Source organism: Gallus gallus, chromosome 4, assembly GCF_016699485.2.
Source record: "Gallus gallus isolate bGalGal1 chromosome 4, bGalGal1.mat.broiler.GRCg7b, whole genome shotgun sequence".
NCBI lineage: Eukaryota > Metazoa > Chordata > Aves > Galliformes > Phasianidae > Gallus > Gallus gallus.
The window spans coordinates 6,514,983-6,531,822 of NC_052535.1; the positions used below are offsets into that span (position 1 = coordinate 6,514,983).

The window sequence follows — 16,840 nt, forward strand, 5'->3', positions numbered from 1 at the left end:
GTGCCTAATTATAAGTATTATGAAAAAAAATACATTTTTCCTGTTTGCAATAGGCAAATGTGTACATATATTTGTATCTTTGTTTCTATTCAGCCTACTGCCTAGATTTACTTTTGTTGTAATTACTGTCATGTACTCTCTTTACTAACATCAGGTGTTCTTTGTAGAGGAAGCATTATTAACATTGCTGAATTTTCATTACATTTCATGTATCTTAGGAAATGTCATATGCAAATTCACCCAAATTTCACAGCATAGATCTTCAATATTAGCGCTTTCTTGGTTTTTTCTGCATATGTTAGTAGCATATTTTGAAGAAATTTCAGACAAGTACTTCCAAAACAACAATAGGCTTAAATAACTGCCTACTGTAGACTGAAATGACAGTTTTAGATAGGGAAATTTGATTTTTTCTTTAATATTCAGTAGCATTATATTAACGAAAATACATTTGTGATTCAATAGGATGAAATCTGATAAAAAGTATTTAAAAATCGTAGTAGATCACTTGTGTGTAACCACTGCTAGAGAGCAAACTCAACTAACAAAAAGGCTTTTTAAATACATTTCGTTGTGCTTTTCCTTTTTATAGGGGTATAACTGCATGATACGTTATTTCAAGCACGTAAGCAGCGAATATGACCCTTTATATTATTTTGTTGTCTTTAAAATACTTGTTTAGAATTTCAGAGACTTGTTTTCTTTGCCAGTTTCTGCAGCATAGTTTTTATGAGCCAGTCAGCTCAGACAGTCTAATCTTTTTGGATGCCAAGGTCTTGTATTGTTTCCTATGTTACCAGGCAAGCACAGTGCTAAATGTCTCTGCTGCAATTAAAAACAAACAACTTGTATCTGCCAAGACAAGCAGCTTTGACTTTGTGCACACCTACATAATATAATGAGTATTCTCAGATTATAAATAGTAATCAGTGAGATGCTCAGTGATGGCATCTGACCCATATACATTGAAGAGAAACTTCAAAAGCAAATAAAATAAAATTGGGAGTGTGTTTATCTATGTCTAGATAAGTTACATACCTTTATTTTCTCATTTAACTTTAACATTCAAATCTCTATGGTCTATATTCTATTAGGATAACTGGAAAGCACTAGCTCTTCCACAGCAATGGGAAGAGATACTTTTTATTCCCTAGAAATGAACCTGGAGGCCTACTTGGTGCAAAGGTCCAAATAGGCCTAAACACATTCTAATTATGTCAGCATCTAAAGATGTTAATTCTGTTGATGTTAACAGATATTTTTGTACAGACTAGTGAATCTTAGAATATTTGTTAGCTGGAAAAGTTGACCATTTTATCTACTTGCCTCTTTATATTATTTCTCCTATTGAAAATACTCAACTTTTTTTCCTTATCCACTTACAATTACTTCATTTTTTTCAGTCTGATTTTAACTCTTCCATTTGATTATCCTCCGGAGAACTATACAATAGTTTATTTAATTCCCTATGTCTGTACAATGAAGTTTGTTCTACACAGCAGAGAAGCAGAAATTGTATTTATAGAACAACTGATACTCAAAAAAAACGTAGAAAAGCTTTTGGGCACAGAGTCTTACCATCTCCCATAACTAAACAACAACTCCAAACTAAATACAGGTTAAAAACAATTTATCTTAGTTTAAACTAATTATGTTAATCAGCTACTTTACTACATATGTAACAGCTGCAGTAGCAATGAATAACTTCATTTTGGTGCCGTAGAAAATGTATTTTTGATTGCACATCCTACTCATCTGCTCTAGAGCACATCACTACTGATGGCTTTAAGCTATGGGTTGAAGTCTAGTCAATACAATTCCTATGAGAGAATAAATGTTTAAGAGGAGGCTGTGTCAATGTCATAAACAAAAGCTATCCAAAAAGCATGGACCTTCAGATTTAATCTTCTGAAAAAATAATTACTTAGACCTAAATATGAAGACAAATTTCAGATAACAAATACATTTACTACTAGAACTTCTGCTTTAAGCATGAAATTAAGCACCATCAAAATACCTTTATATCACTAAAATAATAAAAAATGGAAATATACCACCAGTCTCATTGCAGTTATGATTTATTTTCATGCTGGATTGTGAATGCAAGGACCAAAGAAAAAGATTACATCTTAGAAAAATACCTGTTTTTACAAGTAGAGTTACACGTACCTTCTGAAAGTTTGACTTTCACCACCACACAAAAGATGAGAGCTGCTTTTTGTTCACTGTAGAAACTAGCTTCTTGCTCATTTTCTTCTTCTACTTGATACTTATCCGTCCTAAGGAGGAGCTAGCTGCTATTCAATCAAATGCAGCTCAATTCTCATGTCACACCTGAAAAAAAACTTGAAGAAAAGGCAAAGAAAGTGCTAAATGATCACATAGGCAGCACATCTCCAGTATTGCCTGCTAATGGTAAACCCATGTTCTTCTTTAAATAAATCCCTTTGTACATTCTAACAAGCAATTACCTCGCTGGAAGACTTCCTAGCAGGAAGCCTTGGAGTCTGTCTTAAAGGCTTTTGAACACTGTATCAGCCCTTAGTGCTGCAGCACTTTGGTGAAAACGCTGCACCCTACAGAGTCACTCAACAGATACCTGGGATTCAGTTATTTTCAGCAGGGCCACAGAAGCGTACCATGTATTCTTTTGTGCCCATAGGAAGGAATGCAAACAGATGATTCTCAGGGAACATTACTTCTGCAATCCTGCTGCAGTTTTGCAACACACCAATGCTAAAATTATGCAAATCTTCAGATACTGCTCATTTTTGTCTTGCTCTATAATTCTTTAAACTGGCTTATAATAGCTCTGTGAAATTCGAGTTTCACTGCTTCCCGAGTTCGCCCTTCCAAACCACTACTGCCTGAGAATTTATGATCCAAGCCAAGGAAGCCTTCTCTCTTCTAATATAGTGTGGGATTCTTTTGTGGGTTTTGTTGTTGTTGTTTTTTGGTTCTGTTTAATTTGTAGGCTATGTTCTTTTCTTGAAAGTGGTTCAGCAGACAAGAAATCTGTGTTTCCAAAGTCATAATTGTGTCAAAGAATAAGATTCTACTGCCTTGATGTCAAGGGAACTATCAGAAGTTCTTTTTTAAATATTAAATAATACAGAAAAACAGATGAAATGTTATTTCCTTAGTTTCTCATTTGACTCCTAGTTGACTGTCATTAGATGACATCCATAGTGAGAGGTTCATCCCTTTACCTCAACAACAACATACTAATCATGTTCTCTCAATCAGAAGTAGCTCATTTTCTCATGTTCTAACAATACAAAACCTATAATCATTCCAACCTCCAGCTTGTAATGATTTTTCAATAAATAAGTGTACCAGAGGCATAGTAGAAGGTGGGAGGTTTGTAGAAAAAGAAGCAACAGAGAAACATAAAATATATCTGAAAATAGAAAGCTAGGCTGCTATACACATTGAATTGTGAATATTTCCACTGCCTATCAAAAGCTTGCTGCTCACTTCAATGAAGCAACTGCAAGCTAAGTTAACTTTTCTTTCTTCACAGTCTGGGGGTTTACAAAGAAATGAGCTATGGGAAGCAGGGAATGAAGGAAGCATAGGTGGAGAAATACTTAAAAAAATAAAATCTGTGTTTCAGAAACTCAAAGAAGACAGTGCAAAGGAGAAAACTGCTTTTGTGGATCTAGTTTATTAATAAACATTGTAATTAACAAGACAACATGCTGTACAGAAACCTGAAATAGAACTACTGCAAATTTACTGGACTTTAAAAGCTGCTGGACAATGATATATGGTGTCCAACTGCACGATTTGTAGAGCATGGTTAGGGCTGCTTCAATACACAGACGTACACTGCTCACTCTCAGATCCTGTAGTATGCCATAGAGCAGGGATATTTCCCAGAAATACAAACCCAGATATTTACAAGAAATTGTCAGTCTCTTTTCTTCACTAGGGATAACATGTTATACACAATTTTCCTACATATACCAAATAAAATCTTTGCCTTCAACTTTGCTCTGTGTCTGCACAAACCAATCCCTCCCTTTTTACTTATCTAATTAAATAACGGTAGTAAACTGCAGTGTAATCATGTAAAAAATGATTATTTAATAAGGAGTAGCTTTAAAGCTGCAAAAGCAAAACTTGAGCTAGAATTGTTAAGAACAAAATCAAGTGTAAATGATCAAGCTTTCTCAAACTCAAACTTTATAAGCTTGAATCAAACAACCTTGCGTTAATCAACCATTAATGACTTACTTATTTAAGTCAACTGTTTTGTTCAACCATGCTAGAAGTGGGCATAACAATGATAATTTGAGGCAGAAGTGGTTCCTCGCTGGATTAGAGTTTGCCCAGAATGCAACAGAGCAACATATCGCTTCTCCTGGGAAAAAAAAAAAAAAAGAAAGAAAAAAAAAAGAAAAAAACCTGGAAACCCACATATCTACATACACAGGGTACATAAATACCTGATACGAAGTGCCTATGAGCCTCCATCCCCGTGGCAGACAAAAAAGACCTGGCTGCCTTCAGAACCGCATAAGTAACTTTGCCTCAACCGAGCTATCACACTAACGTTCCTAAGCCCTCAGGTCCTATTAGCATGCGCTCATTGCCATGATAATTAGCTAAATAACCTGCATCTGACTAGCTCATAGCCCTGAGAGAGCAGGTGTTCTGTAGCCTCTGTTTGGCCAAGTAGACGGGCCTTAAATATTCTTCCTTCAGAATAAAGTTATGCAGCACAGTTTAGGAAAACAAAGAACTGGCTTTTTTGTTTTGTTTTTTACTGTGTACAGTTTGACTTAATCTCTTTTTTACACTTGACTATTTGACATCATCAAAAAACTATCTTTCTGCTGCTACCACTTATCTTCTCAATGCAGTAGTTGGAAGTGCAACAAGCATGTACTGAGTTTGGAAAAAAAATCTAGGCTAGACTGTGTGACACATTACTTTGAAGGCAAAGGTTTTCCTTTATTGTTACACTGTATGAAACAAATCTAATCATGTAACTACCATTTTACTGTATATTGTATATAGGATTGTTTTCTTCACAAATTCACACAAGTAAGATAAAATAAGTTAAGTGACTAAAAAAATTACACAAAAATATACAGCCTATGCACTAGATAAATTACTTATATATATGACAAGATGTGTAATGAGTCTATAGTAATGTTATTCCTCTGGATACTGACATGACACTCGAACTGTTCTCAGAAAAAAAAATGTTGCTTCCAATGCATAATTTTATACATTAGATATATAATATGTAAAAACGAAAGCAACATTTAACTCCTGATACAGTATGTATTTACCATTAAGTGTTATGCATCTTGATGACAGAATTTTACAATACCATAACAGAATTTCCTGGATATTACATTTAACACTTCCTATTATCAGATTAATCTTTAAATTCTTCTCGTTTAAGCAGTTGTTCTAGGGGGTTTTGTTGGTTTTTGTTCCTTTATTTTGGTGGGTTTTTTGTTTTGTTTTGTTTGTTTTCTTTTTAGAAATAATTGTTTGTTTTGTTTTGTTCGTCTGCCTCTGAAACAAAATATATAATTTTAGTGTCTTTATCTTTTCCTATGAAAATAGCAAAACTGTAGGAATGGATTGCTTTGCCAATAAATTTCAATTACAATATTCTGTCAGAAAGGACATGTTGAGAGGAAAGAAATGAGTTTTCAAATGCAGCTGCCAATTCTATACACACTTGCTATAGCAGACTTCTACAATAAAAACTAAAGTCCTCTGCTTATAATAGAAAGTATTATATGCCAACCTTATTTTAAATTTGCACAATTAATGTGTTTGGTAAGGCTGTGTAAACTACAGATAAGCTTTTTTGTATATCCCTGAAAAGGACTGCTAAATTTTTCCAACTGTGATGTCTCCAAAGCAAACAACAAATGGCTCTGTATATATTAGGTGTAAATTAATTTGTCAAAGTTTTAGTTGTCCTGGAACTGAAAATGAGCTGTATCAACCATTGTGTGTCAGTAGCCAAAGGACTGTTATTTTTTCCCCAGGATTTACATGCAACCGGAAAGCAGTGTGCCACATCTTTTCCAAACATTATTGAAAATTACATTAACAAAAAAACAAACAAAAAAAACCCAGAAGTACATTGTCAGATAATCTGATGTTTATTAATTAAACCCTATCAGTAGATTAAAAGTGATGCTTTTTTTTTTTTTTTTTTTTTTTTAATTTTGCACATAAAATGTAAATGTGATTTGAATAGATTTACAGTGGGGACAACAATATATAAAGCTACTTATACCTGCTGGGCACATAATAGAAGCTCTTTTAGCATTCATTGGAAACCCTCGACAACTTGAACTTCTGTAAATTTTACAAGCAGCTAATATTACAGCATTTTTACACTCTGTATTTTTTTTATTTTTATTTTTATGTTACACATAAGTTACAGTATGAAGCTTACATAGAATTCTATCCATAGGAAATATTCATACACTTTCAAATTTCCCTCCACGCAACTTCAATTGTCTCATTTAATGTAGTAATAAAACTAAAGAAAGTTATGCAGTTTGTTAAGGAAAAAGATCTTGGTATGTACACACTGTAAATGATGATGGCTAAACAGCAACAAAATGCTAAAAGGAAAATGTGGTGTTTTTTTTTTTTTTCATTGAAGAAAGGAATCTCAGTTTTATTCACTATAGAATTTACTAGCTTTACTTCTGCTACTATTATATCATCCAGTACACAAAACACTGAAAAAAAATTCCTGATCTTTACAGAGAATCATCCTGAGACTTGGTCAAATAATATGATTGGGGTATGTTTGTAATTATAGTTATCCAGCACTTATTACCCGGATTCCTCTTTCTTTGCTGAGAAATGTCAGTGATTCTCTAACAATAAACTAAGCTACAATGACAACTAGTCCTTTATCTTATAAATTTGGGGTGAAGTAACTAATATTATCGCTAACCTGTTACTGAACACTTGCAGTAAGTGATTGATTATAGCTGTAAAACAAACATATACATCACTATAATATTATTTTAAACACCAGTAGCTTAAAGCCACAATAAGACATCAGCCAAAAAAACTATCCCAGTTTCCTACTGATTTCAGCAGTGCCCATGTAATTTTCAACTAACAGGAACAGTAGCCAAAGCAAGCTCTGCAAGATAAAAAAAAACAAAAAACAAAAATTAGACTTATAGCTTGAAAAGCATATGCATTATACTGTTGCTTTTATTATTGTTGAAAGGAAAATCTTAGAAAAAAAATACTGTAATATTTTTGGATCTATATTGTATCCTGTCCTGTTGTCTATTTCACACAGAAAAGCCTAGTTAAGAGCTTTCTATTTCATCTACTGCATTCTGTCAAAGAATAAATACCTGTAGATTCAACCACTGAAAATTAAAATCAAAAGCAGTTGTCATGTCTTGGAGTACATTCTCCTTCTTAATTACATGAAAAGTAAATTTTGGTAGAAATGTACACCATCCTTCCTAAGTATATTGCATAAGGTAACCAAAAAAGAAACTGATCACTTGATCTCTATTGCTAAGCAAATGGAAGGTGAAATCTATGAATACCCTATAAATTATAACAATGAAGAGAGAAAAAAATTGATAAGTTATGTTACTGCAATGTTTCCTAAGCTGTATTAAGAAATTGCTTTCAACAGGGAGGAAGACCTGCTAGCAGATATTTGCGCTTTATAGACCCATATACGAAAATGAGCAGGTTTTTATGATTTTCTTTTGATTGGTTCTGGATTGTGAGTTTTCTTCCCCATTTTGTATATTTTACCAAAAATTGTGGTGAATTTTCTTTAACTAAGTCCTAAGGATTTAGCTTTTCAAGTTCAAATTTGGGATTCTATATACATAAATATTCACAAGCCTAACAAATTTGTATATGCACTAAGAACAGTGTTAGGCTGTGACTATATACAGTAACACCTTAAAGCCTGAAATAGCTGATTTGTCAGATATGCATTTATAGCTGGTGCTCATGGATAAACGTAGTGCTACTCCCAGACACTGCTGCCTGGTGGGACATGGCAAAGTTTGCCAGAGGGATGACTTTGACAGGATCTTCACTGGTGCAGTGTCTTTCACAGGTGTTGTAGAACTGGGGCCTGGGCCCACCTTGGCCTTTGTCAGTGTCATCCTTTGGAAGGGGCCTCCCAAGAGTGTGTCGTCCGTCAGACCTGGCTCCTCGGCCCCAGCTTTGCTGGAAGCCAAATGATGGCAAAGGTGTGTTGGATTGTTGATACTGTGTCAAAGAAGGTGGCATCCAGCAGTTGTCAGAATGGCCCAGGATGAGACATTCCTGTGTGCAGGTTTCAGAGGCCTCAGCCAGGGCTTTCTGGAGATTTACTTCGATAGCTGTGAGGACAGAAAAAGATAAGAAATTATCAAAAGATTCGAACAATGATGTATGTAGGGAATGAAGGTTAAGAAAGCAATTCCAGTTCTACAACAAGGGACATACTTTGGAAAGAAAATACCTGCAGTTAAGCAGCTTAACTGAACATGTAGGTGCTTTCAATTTGGAGGCCCACAGTGGTGTCACTGGCAAGCATCAGAAAAAATGTTAGCATTTTAAGAAGAGATGATAGCACCACTACAGCCCAAGTAACTAAAGCTCTTATACGGTCTACTTATAATGGTATTTTTAATTTCTAAAATTGTCCCTTTAATAATAAAGATAAAAGCTTTACAATAATCTAGTATTACAATACTGTATATTTGCATTCATTAAAAAAATAAGACTAAAATTAGATTTTAAAAACATGCTCTTAACACTGAATTTTTTTTATAATTATTATTTATTTATTGCTCTGTTTAAGGAAAAACAAATTTAATTTGGATACACAGTCAAAGGTGGTACATTGGTTTCAAAGATGCACTCAAGAACTTTAAAATGAAAGACAGCATTACAGTTATTTTAAAGAGAATTGATTTCTTGATGCATTCAGTACTGGAAACCTTGAAGAAATCAAAGTGTAATAGCAAGAAAAGCTGTAACCTCTGTAGTTTACAAGTAATCGAACCAGAGCTCTTGGGTAGACGCAAAGTTTGTGCTCTTGAAAAGGATTACAGAAATGATAATTTGTTCAAAGCCAAGTAAACTACTGAGAAACACATAATTTTCAACACATAAACAATCTTGATCAATTTCATTTAAATGGCTGTGGTTTTACCATGTAGTGTACATTCAAATTAATGTAATTAAAACTCTAGAAATCATCCCCTGAAATGTTTTTCATATTGTATGTAATAATTTTATATTATCTTACTATGAACAGAGTTAAAATATATCAGAAGAGAGGAAAAGTCTGTGTATTTCATTGTGTTTTTTCACAAAACTTCAAGACTATCCTTTTTGTGATAAAAGCTATGTATGTATTTTTAATATCTAGCTTCATGAAGATAATCTTTAGAAATGGGTTCTGGCTCACAACTAGCACAGAAAATATGCTGCTACAAATTACTTATTGCAATATGAGTTCTGAGTAGGAGCCTCTCATCTTTTGAGCTTTGTTTGTAAACAGATGCTGTATTTCTGCTTTAATTTAATGTTCTGTTTTAACTTTGAATGTTGAAATCTGTGTAAACTACAAAGCATAAGTACATATTTCCATATTACATCTAAATACAAATGGATTTAGTTTTTCCTTCAGACATTAAAATACATAATGCTGCTGTCCAAAATAAAGGATGCATCTTTTTTTCAGTCTACCACTTGTAAGTCGTCAGTTGGTTTCTTGTTTCATTAATATTATATTCTTGATTATTTCTCCTGAAGGACATTGTACATTGTATCTGCCTGTTAGGGAAATGATTGTTTATAAATGTTGTTTTGCCCTATTATTAGCATTTCAACATGTCTCCTGTCATTTCGTCTCCATATGTTTGAATGTAATCCTGACAAAGCTTTGGCACCTTACTGTTGAAATACTAATCCAGTTTTGATGGGTAGTGGGATATATAAATATGGAAATAATTCAGTAGAGAAAACAGTTCACTCAAAAAAAGTTACTACTGCTAGATTAGTCTAATCTCTCTGTGTCCTACTATGTGCTATTAGAGACACAAATCTGAGCATATACAAGCTCTTTAAGCTCTTTAATTATCCAGGTTTGCTTCTCCTCTGATCAAGGCAATTCACTGGAATCAGGTACTTCCTTGACTGAGTGTTGAGTAACCCCTGACTTATGCAGAAACGGATAGTTTTGCATTTATTAACAAAACATTTTTGATACTCAATTCCTCAGTGTTCCTTTTATTTCAAGACTTTCTAATATCACTTAAAATTCTTTTAATTAGTTAAGCTGGAAAAATACAGTTATTTGTTTGGAAATTATAATTCTTATGCATTACTAGCTCTCTGTAGCAAGTAGTTACAATACTTGTAGCATTATCTAAAGCTCAAATTAAAAAAAAAAATCAAAATTAAACAATCAAAATTAGCATTTGGCAATAAAAACCATAACATTTAAGCTTTAGAAAAGGCAACTACAGAAGTAAAAGGTCACTTAAATAACATTCTTAACATCATCTTGACAGATTGGTATGACAGTAATTTTGTGTCAAGTGTTGCCAGACTGTAGGTAGACTTGGAACATGCTAGCGTGCAAAGAACAACAATGTTCTCAGGATGACAGTCTCGTTTTTATTATCTTAATAAAGGATTTGTACATGACTTTTAGCAAAAAATATTACGAAGAAACGCTATCAAATCGTTAGTACAACTGTGGGCACTATCCTGTGATATGAGTACAAATTATTTTGGCTTTGAGGTTTAATTATACAACATTCCTACACTGGCAGACTGTTGAGAAGATAAATTTTTTGCAGCAATCACAATCTTTCAGTGTAGGTATTTGTAAGATGTAATCTTGATTGTCAAAATAATTGTATTTTTCATCATTGCTTACAATTAGTGACGTGCAAAATATACATTCTCATTAATTTTGAAGAGTTACTTCCATTTCCTACTGAGCAGATCTGCAGTGCTGCAAGAGAACAGGAAGTAAAAAAGTATTTAGCACATACAAGTACTTTTCTGTATGATGCCTGACTCATTTTTTTTCCAACAGTAACAGTCAAGTTTTGTTTATAATGTACTGCACTTATTAAAAAGAAAAAAAAATTATCAACCTCTACAGTAACTTCAAAAGGAGAACATGTTTTATAAAATGAATAGAAGAGTTTTGTTTTGTTTTTAATTTAAATCATCTGCATATAGGCCATAGCATTAGTGCAGCCCTGAGGCAGTTTTTAGGAGACTGGGTATGCTGTAGGAAACCAAATTAACTGAGGATGTGACAATGAATATATTGTCAGACAGGCAAGGTCCACAGTAGTTGCATTTAAAGAAATCTTAGAAAATCTCAGCAACTGATCTGCTGCAGTAAAAACTACTAGCAAGGATAATCAGGATGCAAAACAACTTCTGTTTGGCATGAATTAAAAATAAATAAATAAAGGCAGCAGTATTTTTTAGCACAATGAAGTAAAAATGACTATTGGAGCATAGTTCTGTTTTCCAACGAACCAGCACAAAACATAGGATTTTTTTCTTCATGAATATTCACCAGACATTATTTTTTTTGCTTGTTCTTCTAGGCCATGAAATGTAGCTTCTTTCAGTCTTCCAAATTCATTCTCCATTTTCCTAAGATATCATTCTCCTTTTTCATTAGCACTTGAAATCTTTCTCGCTTGCTGCCTGGCCCTGGCAGTCTGTTGCCATCTAAACGACATTTTAGTTATAAAAATTTTATTTTTAACAATTCCTTATTTTATCAAAGCAAAAAGCTTTTTATCAGCAATATAGTGTACTGCTAATGGTGCCAACTTACAATACAATGCTGCTGATTTCCAAATATTTTGTTACCGGAAAGAGGTCAGTGTAACTAGCGCTGAGCCTGGCTTCCCCTCCACCATTTGCTGCTCACTTAAAAGGAGGGAGTCAGGCTGGCTCCACAGAGCATCCCAGAGGACCATATGAAGAGGAATGCAAGCACTGCTGAGCGAGTGTCAGGTTCAGTGCTCAACAGGCCGTTTATCCAATGCTGTGTCAATTGACCATCGCATTTTCTAGACGCTACTCTTAAAGCTTCCTTTTGCTTTGCATCTTCTAATGCAGGCAACTGTTTGTAACAGTTACTTCTTGCAAGTCACTGCTAAATGTATGTGAAAAGAAAAACTTTTGAGCCTTTCTCTCATTCAAAATTGGTAATATAGGTAATTATTCTTCCAATCCCATAAGTATTCTGGTAAGAAAAATCTGTGGAGTCTGCCTCTAACAATCAAGTTAAAAAAGGTTTCTTCCATTTCTGAGTATTTTCAGAAGAGATAGTGGTTTTCTGTACTGAAATTCAGTGTCTAGTAATGTCTTCTCATATAAGAGAATTATCAACCATGACATACAAGTAGTATGAAAGAATTTTTAATTCATCCAACAGATCACACTCATACACATGTGAATTTACCAGTGTTGTTTGAACTCCAGATTGTTTTAGGAATGAAGCTGTTATTTAAACTGTCTGCCTCAGAACTAAGAACGTTTTTAAAGAAAATGTCTGTCAGTTCTTATGAAATGTTTAGAACAGAACTGTCAAGTATAACTAAAGGCACAATAGTTAAAAGGCTTTCTTCATTGTTCTGCAGTCTTTATCATTTATAGGTCAAAACACTCTTCAGTAAAAATAATTATTTTCACTTAAAACATTGAGTTTCAACTTTGTCAGGTAGCTATCCTTCAGTAAAAGCAATTATAAAAAATACTACTTGATAGTTTTATGTTTGTTTTTGGTTGAATCTTTCTATGATTATAAAGTCCATATGTGGTATAGATAGAAAATAATAATGCTGAGTATTTTTCTTGAATATGAAATAAAGATGAAGAATTCTACAATGCTTCTTGCAGTATCAGTCTACAAAATACATAGCATAATGCTGCATACTTCAATGCTTTCAGCTCAATATTGGAAGTTTAAGAATATTCCTCATAGAGAATTATCAAAGGAAGACAAGCTGTTAGTACAGCTGTGTTACCAGCATTCTCATAATGCTGTGTACATTGCTGTATACAAGATATACTTTCTTTTCTACCCCTATACCCATATATCCACACCAAACAGGAGGTATACTACTAAGACAAGATCACAAAATTCATTGCTTGCATTATGGAATCACCCAGGCTTAGGTTGAAAGGGACTTTTAAAGATATCTGGTCTAAATCACTGCTCAAAGCATGCTATCTTGATCAAGGTAAGCGTTTTTCCAGAAGTTTAGGCCAAACATTAAGAATTGCACATCTCCCCTGAAAGCTTTCTTAACACATTTTAAAAGGGAGCTGCACATTCTTAAAGCTGACCAATCAACAGTGAGCTTTTGGAGAGTCCTTAAAATATCCCCAACTTTACCCACATTAAATGTAATAATAATCTAAAGAAATTGGTAAATTTTCATTAGCAAAGTACTCACATTCCAGGCTTAGGAGCTTATAAATTATATTTAAATATTTCAAAAACAATTTCAAAAAAATTAAGAAAAATTTAAAAATGGAATATAGAGTGCTTGAATTTAATGCTGAAGTCTTAATGAAAAGCCAGTATTGAATATGATACATTTTGGATGCAAACCATCCAGTGTTGCATTTAGAGCACTCTTGTTTCATAATAAAGCAAGCAACAATTAGCAAGCAATTAAGCAAATTGCCCATAATTATGCCATTGCTGAGCTATTTTTCATATTTTCACAACACAGCACATATATGAATACATGGCTTGCAGTGCCAATGCTATTCTGTCAGCATTCAGAAGTGCCTCTCATTTACTGAAGCGTTTCATATTAAACAGCTCCCATTGCACTTTCAGTGCTCTCTGCTCAGCAGGAACTCACCAGAGTGATGAAGATGACAATCTTATACTGCTCTTCTCAGCCAATGGCTCCTAAGGAATGGGTCGTGTTCCCTCCTGCACTCTCCCCCTTCCCTTCTCCCCCTCCTTCTTTCACCCATGTGTATGTACTAAATGTGGTACTCAATCTAAGCAAGAATTCAAGCATAATATAGGGAAATAATAGCCCAGAATTACCCTGGTGACCGAAAGCTGCCACTTGGGCAACATCATTTAGCAGTCTCTGCTATGTTAAGAGAACTAAAATGACATTAACAATAAGTAAGGGAGGGCAGAATAGTTTCTTAGTACAAACTGGGCTGTTTTAATAAGTTCAGGAGGAAGAAGTTTGAATGTAGAAACCCTAAATAATTGCTGCTATAATATACCTTTTTTAGCTTTTATAATAGAATCCCTGTAGGAAAAGCTTCCTATGAATATTTTATTTCCCGTATATACCTCAGTAACTCAGAAACCTAAATAAATTACTGAAGTTTTAGCCTTTCAACCTTTTTATTCAAAGAACAAGTAGGACACACCACTGCCTTTACTCTTCAGCCTTCCATACCGAGCTTGCCTCTCTGAGATCCCATGTTAAATCACACTCTGAGGAAGGCTGATTCTCCAGACATTCTGCATATGAAATCAAGAGGCATGCTGGAAATAACATATTTCTGTGTAGCCATGTTGTGCTGGATACCTTGCTAGAATAGGCTCTTCTTCCATTCCAGTCATCACAGTTACATCCTAACATCCATGTTTTTAATTTGAATTTAATCCTAAAAGCTGCCCTGAGTGAAGCTTTTTATTATAAAATCCCATTGGTATGAAATGTGGGTATTTTGCATCTGGCTTCAACTAGTCTAACAAACATTATCAAAGATGGCTGGGGAAAGTTGGTGACGAAGAAGACAGAGAATGGAGGATGAATCAGGGCAAAAAGAGAGAACATATGGTGATTCCTGTATAATTAACTGCGCTTGTGAAGTGAAGTGAATCTTTCCTTCACAAATAATAGCCTTAGAAGAAAAAAACAACAACAACAACAAGGCACATTACTCTTTCATTAAGCTTCTCATTGTTATTCTGACTGGAATTCCAATCTTGTACTAATCAAAACCAAGAAATTGTTTAAAAGCAGCAATCTCATAAAAAGTTTGGTTTCAGTAATTGCTGTTTTCCACAGAAAGATATTTCACTAAAAAAAATAAGCTCCTGAAAAAAAACCAAACAAGCTCCTCAAACACCTGCAACCTCTTTTGCTCAGTGCTAATGAACACGCATGTGAGAATATTGCAGAGTGCTTGGTATTGACCCCTCTTCTTTCAGCAGCCCAATTGTATTATTGATCTTTAATGTATGGGCCTTGTTTACAGCAAAACAAATATGCTAATTTGCAAAAGACATATGTTTCTTATATTGAGTTATCAATGAGAATTTTAACCATAACTTGTAAAGTATAATGAACATCTAAAATGAATAGCCTAAAATCTAGTCTATTGATTAAAATAGTGAGTAATACAATGTGCTTTATTTAATATTTAATTAACTGCTTCACATTTGTGCTGAAGCTTTTTAATTATTAATACAGAGTTCATTATTTAACATAGAATATAAATTTAAATTCAAATCAATTAGATAAGGTGAAACTACACAGTGAAGAACGGTTTATCCTCCAGCAATAACCTTCGACCTGGAGACAATGTAAAGAGTGAAATCTGTATCTCTTCCCCCACACATGCATCAAGGTTTTCTACTGATGTAAAGTTTCTGCAGTAAACCCAATATCCCACAAAAATCTGCTGGATGAAAAAGACTTTCAGCTGTGATTTTTCAGCTGGCCCCTGGAAGAGGAAACACTTTCAGTACGAGTTTTCTGTAAGACATTTGTAACACAGCACATTTTTCTTCCTCTTGATGTGTCAAACTTCAATTTAAGCCTCTAAAGATAAAATTATTGTTTGCAGGAAGGAAAAGAAGAGTCTATAGAAAGTTGTAGATACCCAGCAATTATCATCTTGGAATAACTGTCTCCTAAGTATTGTTTTTATCTTAATGTGGTGGGCTGATCCCAGCAGACAACTAAGTGACACACGGCTGCTCACTTACTTCGGCAGTCTCAGCAGTATTGAGTGCAGTGAAAACCTTATATCATTCTCTGCAAGATGAGCTTCTCTCATCAAAGCCATTTTTTAGAGTGATCACAAAAATAGAAAGTATAGTAATGCTAGTATATCTGCAAGCATTTGTACAGAGTGTGAAGCAATAAGTACAATACTTAATTCACTAAGTACTCTCTAACATGATGATGTTTCTAAGGCCTTACTGCCCAAAAATATGTGTATTCATATATAAAAAAACTAGCTTTATGCTTACTTAAATATCCTTAAACATCACTTGAAATATGCGATGCAGAAGTTCTCTGAGGATTAGCATATCTCTTATCAACTTCAAGAGATTAGATTGCAATGTTTTGTAAGAATTGCTCTCCATCCTTCAAGTGGAAGTCACCCCTTCATGTTATACATGTTGTTTTCTGTTTCCTGCTGCTTTTTTGACAATTAACACCCTTTGGATGTTACCAAGAAGTTACATCTAACATTTAACTATCCATGCCAAATAATATTAGAAAAAAAGTTCTAAAATACAACAAAACAGAATTAAAAAGATAAAATCTGGAATAAAAATACCTGCATATATATTTTCTCTTCATTAGAACCACAGACATATTTGTTACCTTAGAAAAAGTAATCTAGTCAAACACGTTAAAACAGAAGGGAGGCTAATTGACAGAAAATTCATTTAACCAATACCGGGTAACTCTGGACATTCTGAAGTAGCATTTATCTCCTTTTTTTTTGTGATCAAATACTTATCCAAATGCCTCATTAGGAATGCACATGAGAAGCCCTTACCAATTAAATGGATGTGTTTTGCTTAAGTTCATTT

General features: G+C 33.9%; 1 protein-coding gene across 1 annotated transcript in view; it reads right to left on the reverse strand.

Moving 5' to 3' along the window:
• Window positions 1-3,643: 3,643 nt before the first annotated feature.
• The window catches only part of PCDH11X (protocadherin 11 X-linked), a 454,279-nt gene continuing 441,082 nt past the window's right edge, over window positions 3,644-16,840 (reverse strand). The window contains exons 7-8 of the mRNA XM_015278495.4: window positions 8,127-8,366; window positions 3,644-7,144 (exon numbers count right to left, since the gene is read on the reverse strand). Of these exons, the coding sequence (XP_015133981.2) occupies window positions 7,113-7,144; window positions 8,127-8,366 (272 nt within the window). The 3' untranslated portion in view covers window positions 3,644-7,112. The remainder of the gene's footprint in view (window positions 7,145-8,126; window positions 8,367-16,840) is intronic.